At 37.2% G+C, this 27,984-nt stretch overlaps 1 protein-coding gene across 5 annotated transcripts in view; it reads right to left on the bottom strand.

Moving 5' to 3' along the window:
• DDHD1 (DDHD domain containing 1) overlaps positions 1–27,984 on the bottom strand; it is a gene marked incomplete at its 5' end in the record, with an annotated part of 91,385 nt that overhangs the window by 49,082 nt on the left and 14,319 nt on the right. For 3 of the 5 annotated variants that reach the window (XM_082649000.1, XM_082649001.1, XM_082649002.1), the window contains one exon: positions 3,177–3,350. In XM_082649000.1, the coding sequence (XP_082505126.1) occupies positions 3,177–3,350 (174 nt within the window). Of the gene's footprint in view, positions 1–2,517; positions 2,539–3,176; positions 3,351–27,984 lie in introns of all 5 variants that reach the window. The other 2 variants (XM_082648999.1, XM_082649003.1) reach the window with 1 other exon arrangement.

The following is a 27,984-nucleotide window of genomic DNA, read 5'->3' as shown; positions in this document are numbered from 1 at the left end:
GTACGATAATTAATAAGGAGAGAATAATAAATATATTCAGTGTATTTGTGGCAATAACTACCCTAACCAAGACATAGATAAGGGCAGAAGAAAAAGGAATTAGTATTTTATTTCATTAGTATTTTATTTTATTTCATTAGTATTTTATGTCCTTCAAGGCAATAACTCTGTTAAGTTTCTTAGGAATTCCCCAGAGCACTTAAAAAGAGTTCTTGAATATAGTACTTTAAAATTATTTTAAATTATTAAATACGGGATTGTACTCTATTGTATACAATAATTGTATTGTACAATTTGTACAATTTTGTACAATTGTATTGTACAATTTTGTACAATTGTACAAAAATATTGTACAATTTATTGTACAATAAATACTCTATTGTACATCCTTTTTCAGAATGTTTAACATGCACTGTCTACTTTGTTACCTTGTACTTACTCTTTGTAACTTCTCATCTGCAGGCTTTGTCATCCCCAAAGGTTTAAAACTCCCTGAGAGCCAAAACCCTGTCTGTTTCTTTCACAAAAGTAACTGGCACAGTACTATCTGCACAAGGAATATTCAAAATCTTCTAACAATATGAAGAGTCAAGGCTTTATCCTATGTACATGAGAAGACTTAGGTGGAAAAGCTATTTTCCCCCCTCAGATTGATAAAATATGACATTTCAAAAGCTTGGAGGTAAGAAGTGAAATAATCAAAAAATTGTAATACTTTTTATCTTTGTATTATAAATTTGAGTTATTTTTCCAACAACAGTAGCTTTTTGGGCAGCAGATGTTCTTTCATTAAGACCAGTGATAATTTTCAAATGTACTACAGAATTTCCCATAATCTTCAAAGTCAAAAGTCACATTTTAACACATGAATGTATGCTTTACATAATACTAAATAATAAATAAAATGGCTGGAAATTCATGACAACAGTATATATACTGAATTGAATTTATAACCTTTGTTGATAACAAAACATGCTGATGTTTTATGTCACAGTATATTTAAAAAGTCAATTTTTCTTCCAATGAACCTCAAAAGATCATCATTTTGGAAGATTACAATACAAAAGTGTTCTAACAGTTTAACAATTTTCTGTTATTACTAATTAGAATTTTACCACTCTTTAAAGCTAGCAAAAAATACTTCTATATATAATATCCTAGACTGATACTCGAGAATTGACACAGACTCAAAGATATACTCATACAAACTATGTTCTTTTATCAGACTTATTTAAGTGACCGGATCATAAAATTAGGGCACTTTGAAGAAATCTGAAGTATGCTGCTCCATTTAACATTTCAGATTCCAAGTAGCTGGGATCTAGAGATGAAACAGAGCTGATGACTAACCTCCACAGGGAGAATCAGCAAGTGGAAAAGAAATGCTTTGAACACAGTATGAGAAAGGAGACAATATACTTTTATTTTTATTTTTCGTACTCATCCTTTTCCTCCTCCAAGCTCCTGGGTTTTTTCCATGCATTAATAGTAAAGAATTTGGGTGGATAAACTGGGTTTGTCAAGGTGAACTGCCATTTTTGAGGCAAGACTTAAGGAGAATTAATAGAAAGGAAAAAATCCAGAACTCAGCCTTTCCCAATAGGAATGAAATTTTGAAAAGAGTTCAGTCTTTCAAATACTATGAAGTAGGCTTTTGTGGTTATTTTGATAGTGGTGATGAGAGGTTCCAAAATATTTCAGTCACTAATAAAAGATCAGAGATATACAAAATTTGCTATCTGTGCTTTAACCAGAGTATTGTCTTTATGGCAATCTGCAGGAATATAGATACAGTTCTGCTTTATAGATACTGAACTGTTCTTTATATATTGATTTGTAAGAACCTTGAGCTTGAATTTCACAGTGAAATAAGAACATAGTTGACTCCAGGCATTAGCAAAATGAAATATTTAAAATTCCTAGAATATGGTATCTGGCACATAATAGACATTTCTTAGATCTAATTACCAATTTATTTAGAAGCCACCATTTTCCTCAATTATGCAGACTTTTAAAGGTACAAAGATATTTTTACTTGGTATAAGCTAAAGTATACAGTTTCCCTGCATGTGTGTGTTGTGTGTGTGTGTGTGTGTGTGTGTGTGTGTGTGTGTGTGTCTGTGTGTGTGTGTTCAGAGAGAGATAAAAGAGTAAGGAATAGGAGAGAGAAAAGACTTGGAACGTTATTAACAATAAGGGGGAAAAAAGCCAATTTAAAGCTTATTGTTTTGTAATTAATTATGTTATGTAATCAATTGCTCCCAACTACATAATTCATTTTTACCAAGCTGCATTCTGTGAATTACTTGATCAATATTGAGTTTTTCTGCTTTATAGATGTTTTACAAGGAGAAGGAAAAAAATCACTTAATTCATAGTTTAATTCACTAGATTAAGTAGGGCTTGCCAAGAAACTTCCCAAATAAAGGCAAGCATGGATGAAGAAACACTTTTAGGAAAAAAAAAAAAATTAGAGAAATCCACAAATTCTAATCTACCTGTACTGTTTATACTCACCGGAATAGCTGATCCCACTGCCTGCAGTAAATGGAACAACAGAAGTATTTTTAACTTTACCACACATTTTGAATTTTACTCAAGATCAGACACATAATGAAACATGGCAATCTTGGCTAGTATATAAGTATTTTAAACTATTGAAAGAAAAACTATCCAAATGCCAAATAAGGAAATATAAGGAGTAGACTGTTTCAAACTAAAAGTTGATACGGTTATCAATATGGAGACACCTAAAAGGGACTTATACAAAAGAAATTAAAGTTTTTTAAACTTCAGGAAAAGAACCAACATTAAAATATTAGCAAAACTGCTCTTTTGATATAATGACAAGGGATTTTTTATAAGTTCAATTTTCTTTGATGACTAAAAAGCTACTCAAAAGAACTAATTCAGAGAGCACATTATAACAATTTGTACATTTATAGTAAATCATGTGTCATGTCCATGAAAACACATATTAAGTAAAATAAAAATGGAAATAGTTCAGAAATTTATAGCAGTTTTAAATTCTAAAATAATAATCAAATGTTTGAAATAATCAAATTGTATAAATTCTAACACTTCTGAATTACTATTTTAAACTTAGGAACCACTCTAAACTTTATCAACAACTTACTTGGTTTACAAAACATATTAAATATATTAACTGGTCTTACCATCTTTTCCATCTATGGGTTTTGACACTTCAATATCAAAACTTTCCTGCATCTGCTGACCTCTAAAACAGCTAAGATGTTCTTGCTCAATTAAATTACTTTCTTCTTCTTCTAGCGGCTGCCAAGTACCATCAATAAACCACTGTCCACGCATTACTGGTATTTTATCGGACTCTGAAAAGGGAAATCACAGAATTATACGTTTTAGGATCCAACCTCTCAGGAAGTGAAATAGTAACTACAATTTTATATCTTACTACTGCTGTGGCAAAAAGACTTTCGTGATCCAATAGAATCATTTAAAGTTTTAAATTTCAGACATCAAGCCACAGTATATAATTTTGCTTACAACATATAATTTTACTTGTATTAAATAGTACACGTAAAAGGTACTTTGGCATTAGAAAGGGAGAGGAGCGTTACCTATGTAACTGAGGCCCCAAGTAACCAAAATTAGTAGGCTAAGGGGTTGACAAACTTCATGCAAGACTCCAGTGATAGTTCCAATGTCTTAGAAAATACTGAGATAAATTTCCACAAGTAGTTTAGAAATAATGTGTATTGTCATAGTGTGGTACATTTTTTAGGGCTGCCTTGGAGGTCAAGGGCTCCCAGCGAGTATACGGGAATAAGTGACACTTTTAATTACAGTAAATTCCTCAACCATTTCAGAAAAAAACTGAGAAAAAATTTCTTTGAAAAACTGAACATTTCTTTGATTAAACAGTGTCCCATAAACCTAAGACTTTTAGTTGCTATTTATAAACCACAACTGTTAGCTAAGTTATCTTGAATCCTTTAAAATAACTTTTTTAAAAACCCATAAAGCAAAAATAAAATTGAAACAACAAAACCCTAAAACTAAAAAGCAAAATTAAAAAAAAAATGAACCTTACTATACAGAGTTGGTGGTTTAACCACATATAGAGAAGTTATTTCAAGAGGATTCAAAACCCAGTAATTTGTATATACATATTAGGATATACCCCATGTACAAAAAGAACAGCAAACATATCTTAAACCTTTTGCAGTAGCTACGCTGTTATAATTGTAATAATATTGGTATTGTTAATTTGAAACTGTAGATTAAGATGAATATATTAATTTTATTCATCATTAGAATACATTAATATCATAAGAAACCAAGATTTTTAGCACAGGTAAAAAGAGATACAAATATAAAAATCAAAGAAATAAATCTGTATTTTAAATTTCAATTAGAAATGTCAGCATGAAATAAAGATGTATATTTTCTATTAAAAAAAAATTATCCTAAGCTCTGTGTGCCAAAAAGGCCTAGAAATAAAGACCAACCCCGTATAAGCGAGCACTCCTGATATAAAGATCATGATCTCTAAATATCATTTCCTTAAAGAAACGGCCAATTCCTGGTTTGAAACAAAATTTACTAGATGATCCTGAAACATCTTGTACCAGACTTATACTGTGATGTATTCAAAATCTCCTATTATGTGTTTCTAATTCTTCTTGCGTTATCCTTTATTCTGCTATAGCAATTCTGCTATAGTCAGATGTTTGCTGTGTTATTTGGTGGATAGATACTCAAAAATATAAATTCGTTGAAAATTTTGGGTTTTAACATTATAAAGTACACTCTGTTGTGTTTGATGATTTTTTGCGTGTGTGCTAGATTCTACTTTGTCTATCAAGATTACAAACCCCCTGAGCTTCCCTGGTGGCGCAGTGGTTGAGAGTCTGCCTGCCAATGCAGGGGACATGGGTTCGTGCCCCGGTCCGGGAAGATCCCACATGCCGCAGAGCGGCTGCGCCCGTGAGCCATGGCCGCTGAGCCTGCGCATCCGGAGCCTGTGCTCCGCAACGGGAGAGGCCACAACAGTGAGAGGCCCGCATACCGCAAAAACCCCTGCTTTCTTATTGCTTCCATTTGCCTGTGATGTTTTTGTACATCCCTTTATTTTTAACCCTTTTCTCTGTTTTAGATGTGTCTCTTGTATACAGCACAGAATTGGGTTTTGCTTTATGAAGCCATTTAAAATCTTTTAATAGGTGAGTTAAGCTCATTTATGCTTACTGATATAACTGATATGTTTGAACTCTCTTTTTCTATAATTACTATTTTTTATTATTCTTACTCTCTCTAGTTGATGATTTTACTTATTACTCTCTCTAGTTGACGATTTTGCTTTTCAAAAAAATTCTTTTGGTATTTAGGAATATTTGCATTTTTGGTTCTAGGGGTTACCTTCACACATGCATGTGTGAGTATGAATGTATTTTACAGTGTCCTAAGTCTCTTTTTTGTTTATTTAAACTTTTATTACCTGGTCTGTCCATTTTAAGTGGTATCCAAAATTCCCACTTATTACTTATATAATAGAGAATGATCTTATTCTATTTTCCCCTTTCTCTCTCTACCCACTTACATATAACAATTACACCCATGTCCCCACCACTGTTTTAGTCTTGGATCTACAATATATTAAATTCTCACTAAAGATTTCTTAAAATCTTTCATGTTCAAAGCTGCTTATCTATAGCCTTGATACTTGAAGGACAGGTTGGCTACCTTGAACTTTGTTTCCTTGAGTTTTAAAAAATGCTCTACTGTAGCCTTCCTTTGTATAGCATTCTAGAGAAGTCTGATGTAAGCCTAATTTTATTAGTAATGTGATTTTTTCCCCCCACCAGGAGGCCCAGAAAAAAATTTGCCTTTAAAATTACTAACAGTTTTACTAGTCTTTAAATTCTAACAGTTTATGACTCAGAGTTCATTGCTCTGAATCAATTTGCCAAGGTGGGTCCTTTTAATTTGTAGATTTCAGTTTTCCTCTTATTTCTGAAAAGTTTCCTTGGATTAGTTCTGTTCCACTGATTTCTTCTTCAGAGACTCCAATTATAAGTATGTTGGGTCTTCCTTTGCCTGTATTGCATTTCAACCACTTCCTCTCTGAAGCTTTTTACTTCTTTCTGCATCTCATTTTCATTCTTTTGGTTGTTTTCCTTCCTTTCATCAGTGCCCCTTACATCAACATTCCTTTCATCAGTGCCCCTATTAGTATGTCCCTAAGTTTGTTTGAGAATATTTGGTTGGAGTGTTACAATACAGTTTCTCTCTGTTTTGTGTTTGCTTCTGGGGGAAGAACTATAATCAGTGGAAATGTACTGATCTCACATTTTCTGTATTCCTCTTAGAGTAGCTTTGTATGGCATTTAATTTATTTCTGTTCATGAGCATTTTATGGATGGACTTCTTAGTTCCAGAGTGTCTGCTGCTGCAGATTATTAAGAGCAGCTCCTTTAATGGATGGATGTTATGGTGGTGGCAGTGGTGGTAGTGGTGAGTGAAGACTGGATTGGTGTGCCTTGTTCTTCTTTCATTTCTCCAGGACCCTTCACTTTTTCCTTACTTCTTCTTTCCTCTTATTGCCATGGCTCCAAGGGGCAGTATCTTTTCTTTCTCCTCTCCCACCAGCAATGTTTCTCTGATGTTACTACTTCTGGTCCCTCTCACTTTCACACACCCTCCCTACAGTTAGTGCTATGAATTACCAAGTCCCAAGCCTGTGTTCGTATTTTGCCAGTTGTGTGGAGGACATTTTCTTTCTGAGGGTGCCTTTGTGCTTCATTTTAACCTCTAATCTCCTCTCTATTTTCACTGTCTCTTAAGCCTCTGCCTGCCCCAGTCTCCAGATTCAGAGGTTTATAGCAGTAACAAGAACTACTGTAATTTGCTGTTTCTTTACTTACAAGTAATTTAAAATTTGTGGTATTGTCTCTCTCGTAGTAAAAGGTGTCAGCTATGTACGGTTTATGTGTATGTGGCTTTTGGGGAGAATGTGTGGAGAGATTTAGATTTGGACAGCTGCCATTATCCTCCACATCCAAAAGCTCATCTCATTTAATCTTAACAGTAACCTTAAAGATAGCTATGACTTCCCCAGTTTTACAAATGAGTAAAATGACTCTTAGTGAACCTAAATAATTTGCCTAGAGGCAAACAAGTATTATGAGAACCAAGATTCTAACCAATGTTGACTCCAAAGTTCACTCAAACTCTTTCTACCACACAATGCAACCTACATTCTCAAACAGGAAAAGGTCCCTTTTTATCTCTCTCCCCAAGAAATACAGGCTAGTTAGTTGTATTCGTAATTTTTAAATAAATAATTTGGGAAATTTTACATTGCCAGGCTATTATGAGACTTACAAACCAGAGGCAAGCATGCCTCCCCATAAAAACCATGGAAGTAAAAAGTAGAGTTAAAAAGAGTAAAACAAGTTTTAGCACACATCTACACTCTCAAATCCTTTCCTCTCTTGAGCCTAATATTGGATTGGCCAAAAAGTTCATTCGGTTTTTTTCATAAGATGGCTCTAGTAGCACTTAGTCTTTCACTTCATTCAAAACAATTTTGTTAGATTGTATGTGACAGCTGTCATATCAGCGTGCATTTAAAAAAACTTATCAAAACTGGTGAATTTTTGTGTAGCTATTTTAATATTGAAGACCGAAGCAACATTTTCAGCATATTATGCTTTATTATTTCAAGAAAGGTAAAAATGCAACTGAAATGCAAAAAAAGATTTGTGCAACCTATGGAGAAGGTGCTGTGACTGATCGAATGTGTCAAAAGTGGTTTGAGAGTTTTTTCCTGGAGATTTCTCTAAGGACGATGCTTCACGGTCAGGTAGTTCAGTTTAAGTTGACAGTGATCAAATCGAGACATTAATTGAGAACAATCAACGTTATAGCACGCGGGAGATAGCCGACATACTCAAAATACCCAAATCAAGCGCTGGAAATCATTTGCACCAGCTTGGTTATGTTCATCACTTTGATGTTTGGGCTCCACGTAAGTTAAGCAAAAAAAAAAAAAAAAAACCTTCTTGACTATATTTCTGCATGCAATTCTCTATGTAAACATAATGAAAACGTTCCATTTTATAAACAAATTGTGACAGGTGATGAAAAGTGGATACTATACAATAATGTGGCATGGAAGAGACCATGGGGCAAGCGAAATGAACCACCACCCACCACACCAAAGGCCAGTCTGCATCCAAAGAAGGTGATGTTGTGTATATGGTGGGATTGCAAGGGAGTCCTCTATTATGAGCTCCTTCTGGAAAACCAAACGATTAATTCCAACAAGTACTGTCCCAATTAGACCAACTGAAAGCAGCACTTGACGAAAAGCATCCAGAATTAGTCAACAGAAAATGCATAATCTTCCATCAAGATAATGCAAGACCGCATGTTTCTTTGATGACCAGGCAAAAACTGTTACAGCTTGGTTGGGAAGTTCCGATTCATCTGCTGTATTCACCAGATATTGCACCTCCGGATTTCCATTTATTTAGGTCTTTACAAAATTCTCTTGGGCCTCCTTAGTGGTGCAGTAGTTAGGAATCCGCCTGCCAATGCGGGAGAAACGGGTTCGAGACCTGGTCTGGGAGGATCCCACATGCTGTGGAGCGGCTCAGCCCGTGCGCCACAACTGCTGAAGCCTGTGCGCCTGGAGCCCGTGCTCCGCAACGGGAGAGGCCACCGCAGTGAGAGCCCCGTGCACCGCAACAAAGAGTGGCCCCCTGCTTGCCGCAACTAGAGGGAGCCCGGGCACAGCAAGGAAGACCCAATGCAACCAAAAATAAATAAATTAAAAAGAAAAAATTCTCGGGCTTCCCTGGTGGCGCAGTGGTTGAGAGTCCACCTGCTGATGCAGGGGACACGGGTTCGTGCCCCGGTCCGGGAAGATCCCACGTGCCGCAGAGTGGCTGGGCCCGTGAGCCATGGCTGCTGAGCCTGCGCGTCCAGAGCCTGTGCTCCGCAACGGGAGAGGTCACAACAGTGAGAGGCCCGCGTACTGCAAAAAACAAACAAACAAAAAAACAAAAAGAAAAAATTCTCTTAATGGAAAAAAATTCAATTCCCTGGAAGACTATAAAAGGCACCCTGGAATCGTTTTTTTCTCAAAAAGATAAAAATTTTGGGAAGATGGATTTATGTAGTTGCCTGAAAAATGGCAGAAGGCAGTGGAAGAAAAGGGTGAGTATGTTCTTCAATAAATTTCTTGGTGAAAATTAAAAATGTGTCTTTTATTTTAACTTAAAAACCGAAGGCACTTTTTGGCCAACCAAATAAATCTAAGCATGTATCCTCTGGATAGATGTCTTGGGAGCTTTACACCTAAGCTTTGAATTCCAGCAGTATGCGGTCAAGTACTACATCATTTTGGTTCAGGCCTCTGTCTTGAATTCTACATCCAAACATTCAACTGCCAACTGAACATCTCCTAGTAGAAAGATCAATAGTTACCAGAATCACAAATAGCCATGGAACACATTAGTTTCCTGGAAGAAACAAAACAGAACACAAACCTGTTACTCCACCTGTATTCCCTATCATGGCAAGTGGTGTGCTGACAGTATTTAGCTGGTCACCCAAGACAGAAATCTGGAAGTCATCCAAGATGTCTCCTCCTTACATGTGTCTTACAACTATAGCTGGACACACACTGAGGACTATACATTTTATCGCCTAAGTCACCCTCAGATTCATCCCTCACTCATCAAGGTTTGGGGTGGTGGTGGTGCTGGCATCTAGGCCAGGGATGTTGCTAAACATCCTACAGTGCACAAGACAGGTCCCCGCACCCCACATCACCCCTCCCAGCAACAATGAATTGTCTGGCCCAAAATGTCAACTGTGCAGAGGCTGAGAAACTCTGGCCTAGCAGTACCTTTTAAAACCTAAAAACACTTCTATCTTTTACAGATCAATTCTAGAAATACACTTTATAAGAACTCTTGCAAAAATGCCTAAAGATACAGTACAAAGATGTTTATCTCATTTTACAATAGAAAACAAATAAAAACAAACAAACGAAATGACCTATATTTCTACCAATAGATGATTGACTACGTAAATGATGCTTGGCACACAGCAGGTGTTAAAAATATTCATTAAATAAATCAAAATATGAATGAACGGATAATAACCCATAGTGAGATAATGCTCAGAAGACATGGAATAATGTCTAAAATAGAAATGAAAAAATTAAATCATACTACATGTATATATATTTGTGCATGTGCATATATATGTATAAATAGTATAATCCTGTTTTATAAAAGTATACATATGTACTGAAAATAAGTGGAGAAAAATACACTAAACTATTATTAACAGATATCTTGGGGACGTGGGACTATAAGGATCTTTCTGTTTCCATATTATAAATATCTATAATGTTTGGCATGTCGGTAATATACATGTTTTAGTTTTATATGCAGAGTGGTTACTCTTATGTATCAACTTGACTGAGCCACAGGGTACCAAGATATTTGGTCAAACATTCTGGGTGTTTCTGTGAGGGTGTTTTTGTTTTTCTGTTTTTATTTATTTGTCTATTTTTATTTTATATTGGAGTACATTTGATTAGCAGTGTTGTGTTAGTTTCAGGTGTAGAGCAAAGTGATTCAGTTATACATATACATGTATCTATTCTTTCAAATTCTTTTCCCATTTAGGTTATTACAGAATATTCAGCACAGTTCCCTGTGCTATACAGTAGGTCCTTGTTATTTATTTTAAATATAGCAGTGTGTACATGTCAATGTGTAGGTGTTTTTGGATGAGATTAACATTTAAATCCATAGACTGAGGAAAGGAGACTGCCCTCCATAATGTAGGTGGGCCTCATCCAATCAGTTGAAGGCCTGAATAGAAGAAAAGGCTAACCCTCCCTCAAATAAGAAGGAATTCTGTCAACAGCCTTCAAACTGGAATATTAAGCTCTTCTTGCTTGGTGATTTGAACAGGAACACTGGTGCTTCCTGGCTCTAACAGTAGCCAGCTGGCCTCTGGATTTGAACTGGGACATCTCTGTAAATTTCGGACTCGCCAACCTCCAAACCTGCACGAGCCAATTCCTTATCATCTCTGTTATTCTCAGGAGAATCCTAATACATTCAGCAAAAATAAAGATCACATATTTTGGAAGAAACTGCTAGATGCCCGTCCTGTATCTATCCTCCTCCTATTCCTTATAGAAGAATACCAATTTATTCAGGGCAGTAATATGTTCAGTAAAAAGACTATTTCTGGTCTCCTTGGGCAGCTAGGTTTGGTCATGTGATTGAATCTGGGTAATAGGATACAGCAGAAATTACTGGTGGTACAGCTCTTTGACCTTCTCCTCTTTCTTTTCTGCTACCTATGTCTTGAGCTCCTGAAACTCTCTTAGATCAAGTCACTTACAACGAATGGAAAGCTGAATAACAGAAGGAGCCTCTGTCTCTGATTACAGTGGAGCTGTCACATAGCCCTGAACTCTAGACATCCATATTTCCTCTAAGTACAGAGAAATAGACCCTTTTGTGTTTAAAGCCACTGTTATTCTGGCTTTTAAAAATCATATGCAACAGAATCTCATGCTGATAGGGGCTTGCACAGATATATATTTAAAATGTCACCTCACTTTGTAGTTATGGAATGGAAAGATCTGGATACATCTGTTATACAACAGAGTATGTAGACAGGGACCAGAGACAAACTTTTCAAAGGGCTAATGGATTAAATTAATATGCTGGAACTAGATTAACAAAGAATTACGTTTCATTTATAAAACACTCATTGAAAGTCAATTTAAACTTAATAAAGACTAGTACTTATCATTACCACCTGCCTGGAAGAAAATAACCAAGTTATTATCCTAATTATAACTCTTAGGCAAATCATAATAAAAGATGGGCCTTTACTGGAATCAAAAGAAAAACGTGGGTTCTCCTTGACTAGAAAACAATTACAAGGTCCATTTTCCACTATGAACACTTCCTTCATTTAAGCAAAAGCCTGAGTGGATCTCTTATGTGTGGGTAGGGGAATTCTGGGAAAAAGGATTTTATGTATTGGGACTTTCCTGGTGGTCCAGTGGCTAAGACTCCACGCTCCCAATGCTGGGGGCCCAGGTTCGATCCCTGGTTGGGGAACCAGATCCCACATGCTGCAACTAAGAGTTCGCATGCCACACTAAAGATCTCGCATGCCACAACTAAAACAGATCCTGCATGCCGCGACAAAGATCCCGCATGCTGCAACTAAGACTTGGCACAGCCAAAAATAAATAAATACATACATACATTGTAAAAAAAAAAAAAAAAGAATTTTAGGTATTAAAAAGCTAGACTTATACCAGAAGGCAGAGGGAACAATTATAAGATTTCTAAAGGACTGTTTTCAAGAACTATTTTAACCCATATTGTACTTTGCAATGTATGATATGTATAGAGAGAAAGTCTTGACACTTTCCCTCCAGCTTCACTATGCCCTTACAGCTTTACACACCTGGGTACAAAGCATGCCTATAATTCGCTGCTCTAGAAACTTACAGAGCACATCTGACCACAGAGGACTTAAAGATGAAGGAAGTCACAGAGTAACGGAAAATAGGAATGGTGGAGTATTGCTATTCAGAGGAAGAAGAAATAAGAAAGGATGAGATATAAGAAAATTAGAAGACATAAGGGGAAGGAGATATGAGAGACAAGGAGGATAGAAAACAGGTGGAAGATTAAGAAAAATACTTAATACCTAGTATTTACTGTCTAGTACTCTGAACATACTTCTCATAGGATTAACGCTATAAATGGTGGCTAGGGTTCTAGAGCAGCCCCACAGAGGCCCACTTAAACCATTATGTGGCTAACATTTTGCTGAATCACTTCTACCAAATTGTCCTTTATAATGGATGAGGAAGGGGTTTCTCTCTCTGGTTCCAGTGTGCTCACCTTATTGAATTCTTGCAGGGAGTGAATTTTATTTTTTAGTGCCCAGGTGCTAACAGCAGTGGCACCCTCCCATGGGCAGCTTTGCCCAGGACCACAGCCCTGCAGGCAGTTTCACTGTGGAATGTCACCTGCTAGGCACCTCCCCTTGAAATACTTTTTCCACACCCGCTCAGGCAGCCTGTGGCGAGTTCCTGTGGAAGTATTCCCCTCAGCACTCCAGAGGGCAGATTTCCAGCAGTCCCAGAGGGATAGCACCTCAGTGACTACTGTCACACTCTCTGGGTCAGAATCTCAACACTGAGAGGAAATAGCCTCTTCCTTGAGTGCTCTTTCTCAGTCCTAGGGATGGTGGCTGCTACCTGCATCTGCTATTTCTGTATGTTTCATAGAGTTCTCCTTGTCCTGTGACTTCATTCCTCTGTTAATAATTCTTCATGTTACACTTTCTCTGTTGAAATTACTGTGTGGTTTCTGTCTCCCGGCTGGACTCTGATATAACAAGATTTTCACAGAACAGGAAATCCAAACAGTCAATAAAACTATAATATGAAATATGCTCAGATTCACTGGTAATCAGAGAAACAGTTCCATTCCTAGGTATATACTCTACAGAAATTCTGGCACATTTGTACAAGGAGATGTATAGAAAATTTTTTATTACAGCACTGTTTATAATAGCAAAAAACTGCAAACATCCTAAGTGTCCAAAGAGGAAAACAAACTGTGGTAAATTCATGCAGTGGAATATTATTATATACAGAGAAAACAAGTAGCTGGAGTTACATGTGTCAGCATGGATAAATCTCAAAATCCTAAGCTGAACCAGAAAGCAAACTGCAGAGGCACAGAATGGCAACAGAATGGCACTATAAAGTTACTAAAACAGACCAAAAACTGTCGATGTGAATACTAATCTAATAATCTAAAAAACATATGGGAATAAACAGCAAATCTAAGAGAGTGATTACTTTTGGACTGAAGAAAAGGGAACGGGAGAAGTTGCAGAGGAGATTTTGATTATATCTATAATGCTTAAAAAGCTAAACAAGGGGGAGTACTGACTGGTGGTTATATAATCTAGACTTTTGTATATACTTGAGATAATTCATAATAAAAATCAAGATTAAAAGTAACAAACTGACTTTCTCAAAATGTGGGTGATAAGAAAAACATTATGCATGAAAATAATAATGTTTAATTGGTAAATGGAATGAAAGGTAGTAAATTAGGAACTAGATAACAAAATGCTACCTTCCATTCTAATACCTGACGACTTGCTCATTCACTAGACAGGAACTATAATCTGGAGGAATACTGTAGGACAAAGGTAACTAAACAGTCATTATCCTAATCATCATTTAGCTTAGCTACAAATGTTATAATTGCAAAATTTCATTAGTTCCTAGCAATCATAAAAAATTCTATCTTATGAAAGAAATACCTATACCTCAAAACATACCAGGGATCCCATCTGAAAGTAACAATTACACTAAAAATACTAAATTATATTGAGGCAAAAGCTACTGTTAATATTTATGACTCACCAATTTAAATCAATTTCATAGGGGTAAGAAACTCTGGGTAATATAATTATACCTTAAATAATTTTTGTTTCTTTTGACTCAAGAAACAAGACCATAAGAGTTTTAAAACCTGCATATATTTATTTCTTCACTAGTGTAACTGTAAAGCTGAATAAGTGGTTTACTGTCCTTCTATTAGTCTGCTAGAGCTACCATAACAAAATACCACATTATTATTATTATTTTTTAAAGATAGTACTTATTACTGCCTTTGGGAAATACATTGGCTTTTTTTAAATGTTATTTTATTTATTTGTTTGTTTATTTATTTATTTTTGGCCACACTGGGTCTTTATTGCTGCACGTGGGCTTTCTCTAGTTGCACTGAGTGGGAGCTACTCTTCGTTGTGGTGCACGGGCTTCTCGTTGTGGTGGCTTCTCTTGCTGCAGAGCAGGGCTCTAGGCATGCAGGCTTCAGTAGTTATGGCATGTGGGCTCAGCATCTGTGGCTCACGGGCCCTAGAGCGCAGGCTCAGTAGTTGTGGCGCATGGGCTTAGTTGCTCCACAGCATGTGGGATCTTCCCGGACCAGTGATAGAACCTGTGCCCCCTGCATTGGCAGGCGGATTCTTAACCACTGCGCCACCAGGGAAGTCCCACAAAATGCTACATTCTTGGTAGTTAAAATAAAAGAAACTTATTTTCTTGCAGTTCTGGAGGGTAGAAGTCCAAGATCAAAATGTCAGCAGGTTTTGTTTCTTCTGAGGCCTCTCTCCTTGGCTTGCAGATGGCCACCTTCTTACTATGGCCTCACATGGTCTTTACTCTGTGCATGTGTATCCCTGTTGTCTTTTTGTGTGTCCAAATTTCCTCCTCTTATGTGGACAGCAGTCAGATTAGATTGGGGCCAACCCTAATGGCATTTAACTTAATCATCTCTTTAAAGGTCCTACCTAGAAATACGATCACATTCTGCGGTGATGGCAGTGAGGACTTTAACATATAAGTTTGTGGGGGGACACAATTCAGCCCGTAACAGTCCTCAAAAGTTTTTACTACATGATCCTTCCAGGAATTCACATTACATTTTCATCCTTTTCTCATACTTTCATTCACAGAAGGCAGTTTTTAGATGTTGTTAGCAATCTCTCCATTTCAAAATGGAGAATAGGCTTTAACTCATATACCTTTTTGCCCTTAGCCTTCCAAGGTTAATATTCTGAAGGATCGAAGATCTAAGTAATGCAGAATTTTACATGCTTAAGGTACATATTCTCTCTAGGTACTTGAATGTTTGATATAATTTGCATAGATATGGGAGAGAAACCTGTGCCAAAAATGGAATATATAACATTAAAAGACTTTTGAATTTTTAATGTTAATTTTAGCTTATTGGAGATAATCAATTCAATACTGACTATGGCCATTCTATCAGATTATTAAAATCAAAAGAATAAGAATTAACATAGTTGGAGCTTTTAGAATCAGCAAAGTGTCATTTAAACCTATCTTTTCCTTATCTTCTCTTTCTATACTCTACATATTTTCCAGTTTTAATGTGTGATTCTCAAACTTGGCCAATTATCAGAATTACCTGTGGAATTAAATTAAAGGATGAAGTTTTCATATTTCCTGCTACACACTTAATAAATCAGTCTCTGGAGGTAAGGTCTAGAAATATGTATTTTTTAAAAAGTCCTCGAGGTTATTATTGTAAAGCAAAATGTTCAGACTGATCACTAGTTCCAACCAGTTTAGATTAGTATCTCCAAAAATATTTTAAGCATATTCTCATACATATGTACTTGTTTATAAATCATGCATATGCATTACTGTTCTAAAATGTTTTATACATTACAAAACATACAAAAAGAGAAAACTTAAAAGATGAAACAGAAAGTAAGTATGTATTCAAACATTTTTGTTCTAACACACAATATAGAGTTTGCATACCCCATTTTAGAAACCACCAGTTTAAATTATGAGGATTTTTGCATTTTTAATTGCAGCACTGTTTTCTTCTGAGCTCCAGGCCTATTTATCCAAATGCCTAGTGAAAGTTTCTACCTGGGTGTACAATAGGCACCTTAAATGCAATGTCAAAATAAACTGTTATTTAACTTCCCTCTGGCACCCCAAGATGGACCTGGGTGGGAAACCTGTTCTTCCACAACCCACCCAAGTTAAAAACATTAGCGATAACCTGGACCACCCTTCCTTTTACTCATATTGCACTGATAGCGTACATTCTACTTTCTTAATATTTTCCTCTACCCCTTCAATAACCATTCAAAGAGTGATGCCCTAAGACCAGGGGTCCCCAACCCCTGGGCCGAGCACCAGTCTGTTAGGAACCGGGCCGCACAGCAGGAGGTGAGTGGCAGGCAAGTGAGCGCAGCTTCATGTGCCGCTCCCCATCACTCACCTCACCGCCTGAACCATCCCCCCTGCATCGCTCACATTACCATCTGAACCACTGATCTCATTACCGCCTGAACCATTCCCTCCCCACCCTTCCACGAAATCGGTCCCTGGTGCCAAAAAGGTTGGGGATGGTTGCCCTAGACCCTCACGGTTTCTCACTTGCAGTACTGCAGTAACTCCTTAACTAGTCTCCCTGATTATGATATATCACTTTTCTGGCTCTCCACTTATTTTTTTTTTTACATTTTTAAATTAATTACCTTTTATTGAAGTATAGTTGACTTAAAATGTGTTAGTTTCAGGTGTACAGCAAAGTGATTTACACATACATATATTCATTTTCAGATTCTTTTACCATATAGGTTATTACATAATATTGAGTATAGTTCCCTGTGCTATACACAGTAGGTCCTTGTTTATCTCTTTTATATGTAGTAATGTGTCTATGTTACTCCCAAATTCCTAATTTATCCCTTCCCCCCACCTGGCTCTCCACTTATCTTCCACATGGCTGTCAGAATGATAATTTTAAAATGCAAAACTGGTCAAGTAATTACTCCATTTTATACCTTCCAATGTTTCATTTTCATAGGATAAAAGTTTCAGTATGAAATGGCCTGTCCTGATCTAGTCTCTATCTATCTACCCAGTTTCCCTCTTCCACTCTTTTCTACCTTATTTCCAATGCTCCTCCCAAAGAGAGCCTGTGTCCTCTGCATGCATTATCTTCCTTCATAACTCCAGGCCTTTAAACATGCTATTTCCTCTGCCAATAACACCCTTCTTTAAGATCCAAATCAAGCATACATTTCTCTGGAAAGCTTTTTATAAACTTGAGGTAGAGGTGATCACTCCCTTCTTTTATCTAGTAGACATTAGATGAGTATTGTGGAATGAAATAAAATGTGACCTGCTGATTTAAAAAAAAAAAAGTACTGAAAGAAAACAATTCATATTATAAAAGAGTAGCACAAAATTTAGGAAGCTGGCAAACAAATGTCAGACTGTCAAAACAGTTTCTCTTCAGGCAGGTTAACTAGCCATAAGTGAAATGTGATCATCAGAATTTAAGCTCTATGTTGGGTCAAAATCAAAAGAAAAACTAAAGCTGAGGAAAACATTTGAGAAGTTCCTAAGACTAAAGTCACAAGGAACTTATATGAGGAACATATTCAGAAAATCATCAAATAGAAGGAATAAGTAGCAGTAAAAACGGGCAAGTTACTCTTACATAGGTTACAAAATACTCCAGGATATTAGGTATTGTTGGCATATAATCTTCACATCTGACTTCACATGGCATAAGCTATGACATCATGGATGCTGTGATACAGCAGAAAGGAACTGGTTAAGGACTCAGAAGGCCTGGGCTCTAATTCCAGTTCCATCCTTAACTTCTCTGAGCCTCAGTTTATTATCTGTAACATAAGGATATTCTATCTCACTGCAGAGTTATAATAGTGATTAATAAAATAACTTATATGAAAGCATTCTGTAAACCATAAAATCCCATTCCAAATTATGGCATTATTGTATACACACTATATCTAAAACCACATGCAGCAGTTAAATCTGACTATATCAAGACTAGCTTTCTAGAATCCTCAGCCATTTGATTTACCTAGCCTCCTTTTCCCCCATCATCTCTTCCAAAATGAAAACCTCACACTATGACAACCAGAAAAGCAGGCTCAGAAAACCAAAAACTAGGGACTTCCCTGGTGGCACAGTGGTTAAGAATCCGCCTGCCAATGCAGGGGACACGGGTTCGAGCCCTGGTCTGGGAAGATCTCACATGCCGCAGAGCAACTAAGCCCGTGGGCCACAACTACTGAGCCCACGTGCCACAACTACTGAAGCCCGTGCACCTAGAGCCATGCTCCACAACAAGAGAAGCCACCGCAGTGAGAAGCCCGCATACTGCAACGAAGAGTAGCCCCTGCTCGCCACAACTAGAGAAAGCCCGCAGCAATGAAGACCCAACACAGCCAAAAAATAAATAAATTTATATATATATACATATATATATATATATATATACATAAAAAAGAAAACCAAAAACTAAGTATAAGCTAAGACTTGCAGATGGGATCACAGACACACGTGACTGGCAGCTTAATCCAGTGCTCCAATTTACTTCCTGGTGATATCAATAAAAGGTGCGTCCTTTGAATGTGAAAACAGATCCTCAAGGGTCTGTTTTTACATTGAGTTAGAAGAAATAAGATGGTAAAAGAAAGGTGGAGACTAGGAAGCATGAGAAATTAAATGCAGCAACTGGTCTGTTAGGCTACAGGTGGTATGCCAGCAAAAAGAGGCAACAGCAAAGAGTTCTGATGTACAAATCACTTCTATTCTACAGCCCTATATGAAAACAGCTGCAGAAGACGTCTCAATTCTAGTCTGTGTGGCAAACAGCCACTTGATCCATATTAGCTTACTAAAGGTATTATCTTTGTCTATTCCAACATTCCTGGGAAGGAAGGCATGCAGGATATGAGAGTAGTAGGTTGTGCCTAATAAAGGGAGAAATAAAGAAAGATCAAGAAGTGAGAGACTAAATCAGTTTGCTAAACTGGAAGGACAGACTTCTAGCCAAAAGTAGACTACTACTTCCAGCAACACATACTGGATTTACTATCCTACCTTAACTAGAAAATCAGACAGAACACACGGAACAGTGAGCTTTCAGATATTGCACAATAGGCAGGGGAGGACAGTGATCATGAGAGAACTCCTACAACTGCCCAAGCTTTGTGCCTGGAGTTTCCAGCCTACAGCACAGGAAGAGGTAACCCACACAGAGTCCAGTGGTCTTGCTCAGTAGTGAAATGGCTCACAGTTCAGGGAGGTCAAGATAGCTAGAATGTGTGAGGCAAAATATTGGAAAGTGGAGGGCTTTCCAGAAAGAAAGTGCTGGAATTCTCTAGAGGAGTTCCCTTGAGTCTTTGGTCAAATACTCCCCTATGCACGCATGGGAGGAAACTACCTGAGGTCAGGGAAAAGGACCACTGGAAAGGGTAGGTGGAACAATCTCCAGAGCTCAGATAGAGCTAGGAACAGTTCAAGTTCTAATCAATCAGAGCAAAAAAGACCTATTCCATGGGGAAATGAGTAACGTTCTCAGAAAGGTACTGCTTCAGTAGCAGGAATAAACTATCCCCAAACTAAAGGCTGCTCTCACCACCCTAATAAAGCTCAAAAGAAAGCCTCGATAGGATCAAACTAATCTGAAGTGACAAATGTGTACTAAAACAAAGTCCAACAATGTTAAAGGAATCCTACAAAATCCAGCACACAATATAAAATTTATAACATCTGGCATGAAAGAAAGAAAGAGAGAGAGAGAAAGAAAGAAAGGAAGGAAGAAAGAAAAGAGAAGGGAAGGGAAGAGGTGGGAAGAGAAGAGAAGGGGAGGGAAGGGGAGAGGAGGGGAGGAGAGGAGGGGGGAGGGGAGGGGAGGGGAGGAGAAGGAAAGAAAGAACAGGTATTCAAAGCAGCAGGAAAATTCAACCCTTAGGCAGGGAGAAAAGTCAATCAACAGCAACAGATTCAGAAACAGCACAGATGGTAAAGTTATCAGACAAAGATGTTAAAACAGTCACACACTCCCTAGATTCCAGGAGGCAGAGGAAAACAAACCTAATGAGGAATAAAGTGGAAGACAAAAAAATACCTAAAACTGAACTTCTAGACATGGAAAATACATCAGAAATGAAAAATATACCAGACTTCCCATGCAGTGGTTAAGAATCCACCTGCCAATGCAGGGGACACAGGTTTGAGCCGTGATCCAGGAAGATCCCACATGCCGCAGAGCAACTAAGCCTGTGCACCACAACAACTGAGCCTGCGCTCTAGAGCCTGCAAGCCACAACTACTGAGGCTGCGTGCCACAACTACTGAAGCCCATGCACCTAGAGCCCATGCTCCACAAGAGAAGCCACCACAATGAGAAGCCCATGCACCACAATGAAGAGTAGTCCCTGCTCGCCGCACCTAGAGAAAGCCTATGCACAGCAACAAAGACCCAATGCAGGAAAAAAAAAAACAAAAAACCACACCAAGACACATCATAATCAAACTGCAGAAAATCGTCAATAAAGTGGGAAAAGGTGGAGTGGGGGAAGCTGCCAGAAAAAGAAAATGACATCTAGAAGAAAGATAAAAGTAGCAGCATACTTCTCAAATACCACACAAGTGAAAGGTAGTGGAGTGACATGTTTAAAGTTCTGAAGGAAAAATGTCAACCTAGGATTCTATATCCAGCAAAATTATCTTTCAAAAATGAGGGAGAAATAAAGACTTTTTAGATAAAAGCTAAAAGAATTTATCACCAGCAGATTCACAGTATGAGAAACCCAAAAAAAAGTTCTTTAAGCAGAAGAACTAGATGAAAATTTGAAGCTACATAAAGGAATGAAAAATAATAGAAATGATAATTTTGGTAAATATAAGACTTTTCCTTTCGTTTAAAGAAATCTCTTTTAAAAATTGCTTAAAGCAAAAATATTTTATAACATATGTAATAGTAAAATGTATAAAACAATAGCAAAAAGGCTATGAGGGAATAAATGGAAGAACAATAATATGGTTTTTCTTGTACTCTACATGAAATGAAATATAACTTTTGAAGTTAGACTGTGACAAATTAAAGATGTTCAGTGTAAATCCTAGAGCAACTACATATACAAAGAAGTACAACTGAATTTCAGCCTTTGTTTGGGATGTAGAAAGCTGAAAGACTGTTGCTCCTACCCTGAAAACAAAAAAAAACCACATTTAATTTGTAAAATTATGTCTTCTTACACCCTTCAGAGACCTAAGGACACAGGGCAACTAACTAATACAATATGCAAGGGAAAATAGGGAGAAACAAAATGTGAGCACTTATTTACTTACACCAGATGCCATACAAGCCAGTAAAAAAATTTCAGCTAAAATTTTTAACAAATTGCAAAAGTTCAAGTGTGGGTTACATCAGGAAAACAGAACCCCTGGAAGACACAAAAGGAAACTGTATCTGAAGGGACACAAAGGGAAACTGCACCCTTTGCACCCACCCCCTTCTCCAAAAATTTCATGAGGAGCTCATTAAGAAAGACTGGGGGAGGGGTGAGAAACCTGAAAAAGTATCCTTTCATGGTGCAAGCCTAGGGGAGAGGGATACCAGTAGCTGTGGGAAAGATATGAAGCCTTGCCTGGAGCCTTCCTCTCTCACCTATAGAGCAAAGATGTTAAGCTGCTGCTAGAAGGGCAGCAAATTCTGTTGTGTTTAGGGTACAGATGAAGACTCATATCAGTTGGGAAAAGGCAACAGAAACGAACAAGCAAAACAAAAACAAAACAAAAAACAAACTACCCCTGGTGTAGGGGCAGGATGCTGTCCTGGGTCTAGACCCTACAGCTGGGGCAGGGGTAAAACCACTGAGAAGACCTCACTCTTAAGACTCAAACATATTGCCCCTAAGAATGAAAATGCATCAGAACAACAGAGAATGGCCCTTTCTCCACTCCCACCATTATCACCAATACAGCAAACATTCAATCTACTCCTGGGGAAGGGTAAGCGCATGGAAAAAAACCCTTTGGTAAACCAGCCACCAATCTAAACACAAGGTAAAGAAGGCAATTTTATGCCTGTAGTGCATTGATTTTAACTATTGTAGTAATAAGATCCAAACCCAGTTCAATCCCCAATTAGATTGATCAACCTCCCCAGCTAAAGGCCTAACAAAAGACCAGGTGTGCCTAATTCTAGGCATAAATACTCTACTGTCCAACATGAAATGTCCAGCTTTCAGCAAATAATTGAGACATACAAAGAAGAGGAAGAAAAAAGAAAAAAAGCAGACCATCAACAGACAAAACAATCAACAGAACTAGACCAGAGATGTCCCAGATGTTGGAAATATTAGAGAATTTAAAATAACTATGATTAATATGCTAAAGGCTCTAGTGGAAAAGGTGGGCAACATGCATGATCAAATGGATAATTTCAGCAGAGATGGAAACTACAAAAATAAAAAATGTTAGAAATTAAAAAACACAGTGAGAGATAAAGAATACTTTTGATGGGTTCATCAGTAGACTCAACACAGCACAGGAAAAGAATCAGTTAACTTAAAGTAAATCAAAAGAAGTTACCCAAACTGACACACACACACACACACACACACACACACACACACACACACAGAGTGGTGGAAAAATTAAAAAACAGGATAGAGCACAAACCAGGATAACTATGAAAAAGGTATCCCCAGAAGTTAATAATGAAGATAAAAAAGAATCATAACTCAATCCAAAAGAAGGCAGCAAAAGAGGAGAAAAAGGAACAAAGATAAATGGGACAAACAGAAAACTAGGAAGATGGTAAATTTACACTCAAATGTGGCATTAATCACATTCAATACAAAAGGCCTAAAACACCAAATAAAAGGCAGGGATTGTCAGAATGGATTTTAAAAAGCAACATCCAATAGGTATATTAAGACACTTGCAGGGCTTCCCTGGTGGCGCAGTGGTTGAGAGTCCGCCTGCCGATGCAGGGGACGCGGGTTCGTGCCCCAGTCCGGGAGGATCCCACGTGCCGCGGAGCGGCTGGGCCCGTGAGCCATGGCCGCTGAGCCTGCGCGTCCGGAGCCTGTGCTCCGCAACGGGAGAGGCCACAGCGGTGAGAGGCCTGCGTACCGCAAAAAAAAAAAAAAAAAAAAAAAGACACTTGCAAATTTAAAAGTAAAAGAACAGGAATAGATATAACATGCAAGTACTAATCAAAAGAAAGTCAGGAGAGACAAAGTAAGTATCAAAGTAGACTACACTACAAAAAATAAACCAGAGATAAAAGGACATGCTTCAAAATGATAAAAGCATTATTCCATCAAAAGGATGTAACAATCCTAAATGTGTATGCACCTAATAACAGAGCTTCAAAATACATGAAACAAAGTAGTTCCCAAAACTGGGATGTATGTAATGGGATTGTATGTAACTGGGATGTATGTAATGATTGTAAAAATGATCAAAGAACTCAGAAGAAGAATGGATGAACAGAGGAAGAAGTTAAAAATTTTTAACAAAGATTTAAAAAATACAAAGAAGAGCCAAACAGAGATGAAAAATACAACAACTGAAAAGAAAAATACACCAGACGGAATCAGCAGTAGATTAAATGATACAGGGGAAAGGATTAGCGAGCTGGAAGACAGAGTAGTGGAAATCACTGATGCTAAACAGAAAAAATAAGAAGAAATAAACACAGTTTAAGAGACATGTGGGACAACATCAAGTGTACTGACATTTGCATTATAGAAGTCCCAGAAGGAGAAGAGACAGAGAAAGGGGCAGAGAACATATTTGAAGACATAATAGTTGAAAACCTTCCTAACCTGGAAAGCAAACAGATCCAAGACTAGGAGACACAGAAAGTCCCAAACAGGATCAAACCAAAGATGACCACACCAAAATACGTTGTAATTAAAATGCCAAAAATTAAAGATAAAGAGAGAATATTAAAAGCAGCAAGAGAAAAGCAATAAGTTATGTACAAGGGAACTCTCATAAGGCCATCAACTGATTTCCCAGAAGAAATTCTGCAGGCCATAAGGGAGTACATAGAGTTATGAAAAGCAAAAGCCTACAACAAAGAATACTCTACCCAGGAAGACTTTCATTCAAATTTGGAGATATCAAAAATATAATAGACAAGCAAAAGCTAAAAGAGTTCAACACGACCAAACCAGCTTTGCAAAAAATGTTAAAGGGACTTCTCTAGCTGAAAAAGAAGGCCACAAATAGAAACATGAAAATTATGAATGGAAAAAGTTCATCTATAAAGGCAAATATAAAGTTAGTAAACCAATCAAATTCAAAGTTAGCAGGAAGATTACAAGACAAAGGTAGTAAAACACCTATACTCACAATTAGCAGTTAAGGGGTACACAAAACAAATAGATGAAAATATGTCAAAAACAGTAACTGTGAGGGGAGGGGAGTAAAAATGGAGGGTTGTTAAAATGCATTTGAAATCGAGAGATCATCAACTTAAAATAATCACACACACACACACACACACACACACTCTCTCTCTCTCTATATATATATATATAGCTATATATAAACCTCATGGTAATCACAAACCAAAAATCTATAATACATACACATACAAAAAAGGGAAAGAAATACAAACATAACGATAAAGATAGTCATTGAATCACAAGAGAACAAAAGAAGGAAAAAAAAAAAAAAAGAACTACAAAAACAGCCCCAAAACAATTAACAAAACAGCAGTAAGTACACACCTTTAATAATTATTTTAAATCTAAATGAACTAAATGTTCCAAACAAAAGACATAAAGTGGCTGAATGGATTCCATATATATGTTACCTATAAGTGACTTGCTTCAGATCTAAAGACACACACAGACTGAAAGTGAGGGGATGAAAAAAGGTATTCTATGCAAATAGAAATCAAAAGAAAGCTGGGATAGCAATACTTACACCAGAAAAAACAGACTTTAAAACAAAGACTTTTACAAGAGACAAAGGACATTACATAATGGTCAAAGGATCAAGCCAACAAGAAGATTTAGCAATTGTAAATATATATGCATCCAATCAAAACAGTATGGTACTGGCACAAAAACAGAAATACAGATCAATGGAACAGGATAGAAAGCCCAGAGATAAACCCATGCACCCATGGTCTCCCAATCTATGACAAAGGCGGCAAGAATATACAATGTAGAAAAGATAGTCTCTTCAATAAGTGGTGCTGGGAAAACTGGACAGCTACATGTAAAAGATTAAATTAGAACATTCTCTAACACCATACACAAAAATAAACTCAAAATGGATTAAAGACCTAAATGTAAGACTGGATTCCTCTAAAGCTCTTAGAGGAAAACATAGGCAGAACACTCTCTGACATAAATGGCAGCAATATCTTCTTTGATCCACCTGCTAGAGTAATGAAAATAAAAACAAAAATAAACAAATGGAACCTAATTAAAGTTTCTGCACAGCAAAGGAAACAATAAACAAAAAGACAACACACAGAATGGGAGAAAATGTTTGCAAATGAAGCGACTGACAAACAATCTCCAAAATATACAAACAGCTCATGCAGCTCTGTATCAAAAAAACAAAAAACCCAATCCAAAAATGGGCAGAAGATCCAAATAGACATTTTTCAAAAGAAGACATACAGATGACCAAGAGGCACATGAACAGATGCTCAACATCACTAATGATTAGAGAAATGCAAACAAAACTACAATGAGGTATCACCTCACACTGGTCAGAATGGCCATCATCAAAACAATCTTCAGACAATAAATGCTGGAGACGGTGTGGATTAGAGGGAACCCTCCTACACTGTTGGTGAGAATATAAATTGGTACAGCCACTATGGAGAACATTATGGAGATTACCTAAAAAAAAAAAAAGAGCTACCATATGATCCAGCAATCCCACTCCTGGGCATATATCTGGAGAGAACCATAATATTTTTTTAACATCTTTATTACAGTATAATTGCTTTACAATGTTGTGTTAGTTTCTGATGTATAACAAAGTGAATCAGCTATATGGATACATATATCCCCATATCCCCTCCCTCTTGCGTCTCCCTATCCCACCCCTCTAGGTGGTCACAAAGCACCCAGCTGATCTCCCTGTGCTATGCAGCTGTTTCCCACTAGCTATCTATTTTACATTTGGCAGTGTATATATGTCAGTGCTACTCTCTCACTTCGTCCCAGCTTACCCTTCCCCCTCCCCGTGTCCTCAAGTCCATTCTCTACACCTGTGTCTTTATTCCTGTCCTGCCCCTAGGTTCGCCAGAACCATTTTTCTTTCTTTTTTTTTTTAGATTCCATATATATGTGTTCGCATACGGTCTTTGTTTTTCTCTTTCTGACTTACTTCACTCAGTGTGACAGACTCTAGGTCTATCCACCTCACTACAAAAAACTCAATTTCGTTTCTTTTTATGGCTGAATAATATTCCATTGTATATATGTGCCACATCTTCTTTATCCATTCATCTGTCGATGGACACTTAGGTTGCTTCCATGTCCTGGCTATTGTAAGTGGTGCTGTAATGAACATTGTGATACATGACTCTTTTTGAATATGGTTTTCTTAGTGTATATGCCTAGTAGTGGGATTGCTGGGTCATTTGTTAGTTCTATTTTTAGTTTTTTAAGGAACCTCCATACTGTTCTCCATAGTGGTTGTATCAATTTACATTCCTACCAACAGTGCAAGAGAGTTCCCTTTTCTCCACACCCTCTTCAGCATTTATTGTTTGTAGATTTTTTGATGATGGCCATTCTGACCAGTGTGAGGTGATACCTCATTGTAGTTTTGATTTGCATTTCTCGAATGATTAGTGATGTTGAACATCTTTTCACATGTTTGTTGGCAATCTGTATATCTTCTTTGGAGAAATGTCTGTTTAGGTCTTCTGCCCATTTTTGGATTGGGTTGTTTGTTTTTTTGATATTGAGCTGCATGAGCTGCTTGTATAGTTTGGAGATTAATCCTTTGTCTGATGCTTTGTTTGCAAATATTTTCTCCCATTCTGAGGGCTGTCTTTTCATCTTGTTTTTGGTTTCCTTTGCTGTGCAAAAACTTTTAAATTTCATTAGGTCCCATTTGTTTATTTTTGTTTTTATTTCCATTACTCTAGGAGGTGGGTCAAAAAGGATCTTGCTATGATTTATGTCATAGAGTGTTCTGCCTATGGAAAACCATAATTTGAAAGGATACACGCACCCCAATGTTTACTGCAGCACTATTTACAATAGCCAGGACATGGAAGTAACCTAAATGTCCATCAATGGAAGAATGGATAAAGAAGATGTGGTACATATATACAACAGAATATTACTCAGCCATAAAAAAGAACAAAATAATGCCATTTGCATTGAAATGGATGGACCTAGAGAGTGTCATACTGAGTGAAGTCACGGAGAAAGACAAATATCATATGGTATCACTTTATATGTGGAATCTAAAAGAATGGTACAAATGAACATATTTACAAAAAAGAAACAGACTTAGAAAACAAACTTATGGTTACC

Source organism: Grampus griseus, assembly GCF_964374135.1.
Source record: "Grampus griseus genome assembly, chromosome: 2".
Taxonomy (NCBI): Eukaryota; Metazoa; Chordata; class Mammalia; order Artiodactyla; family Delphinidae; genus Grampus; species Grampus griseus.
This window is presented reverse-complemented; position numbering and strand designations above follow the sequence as displayed.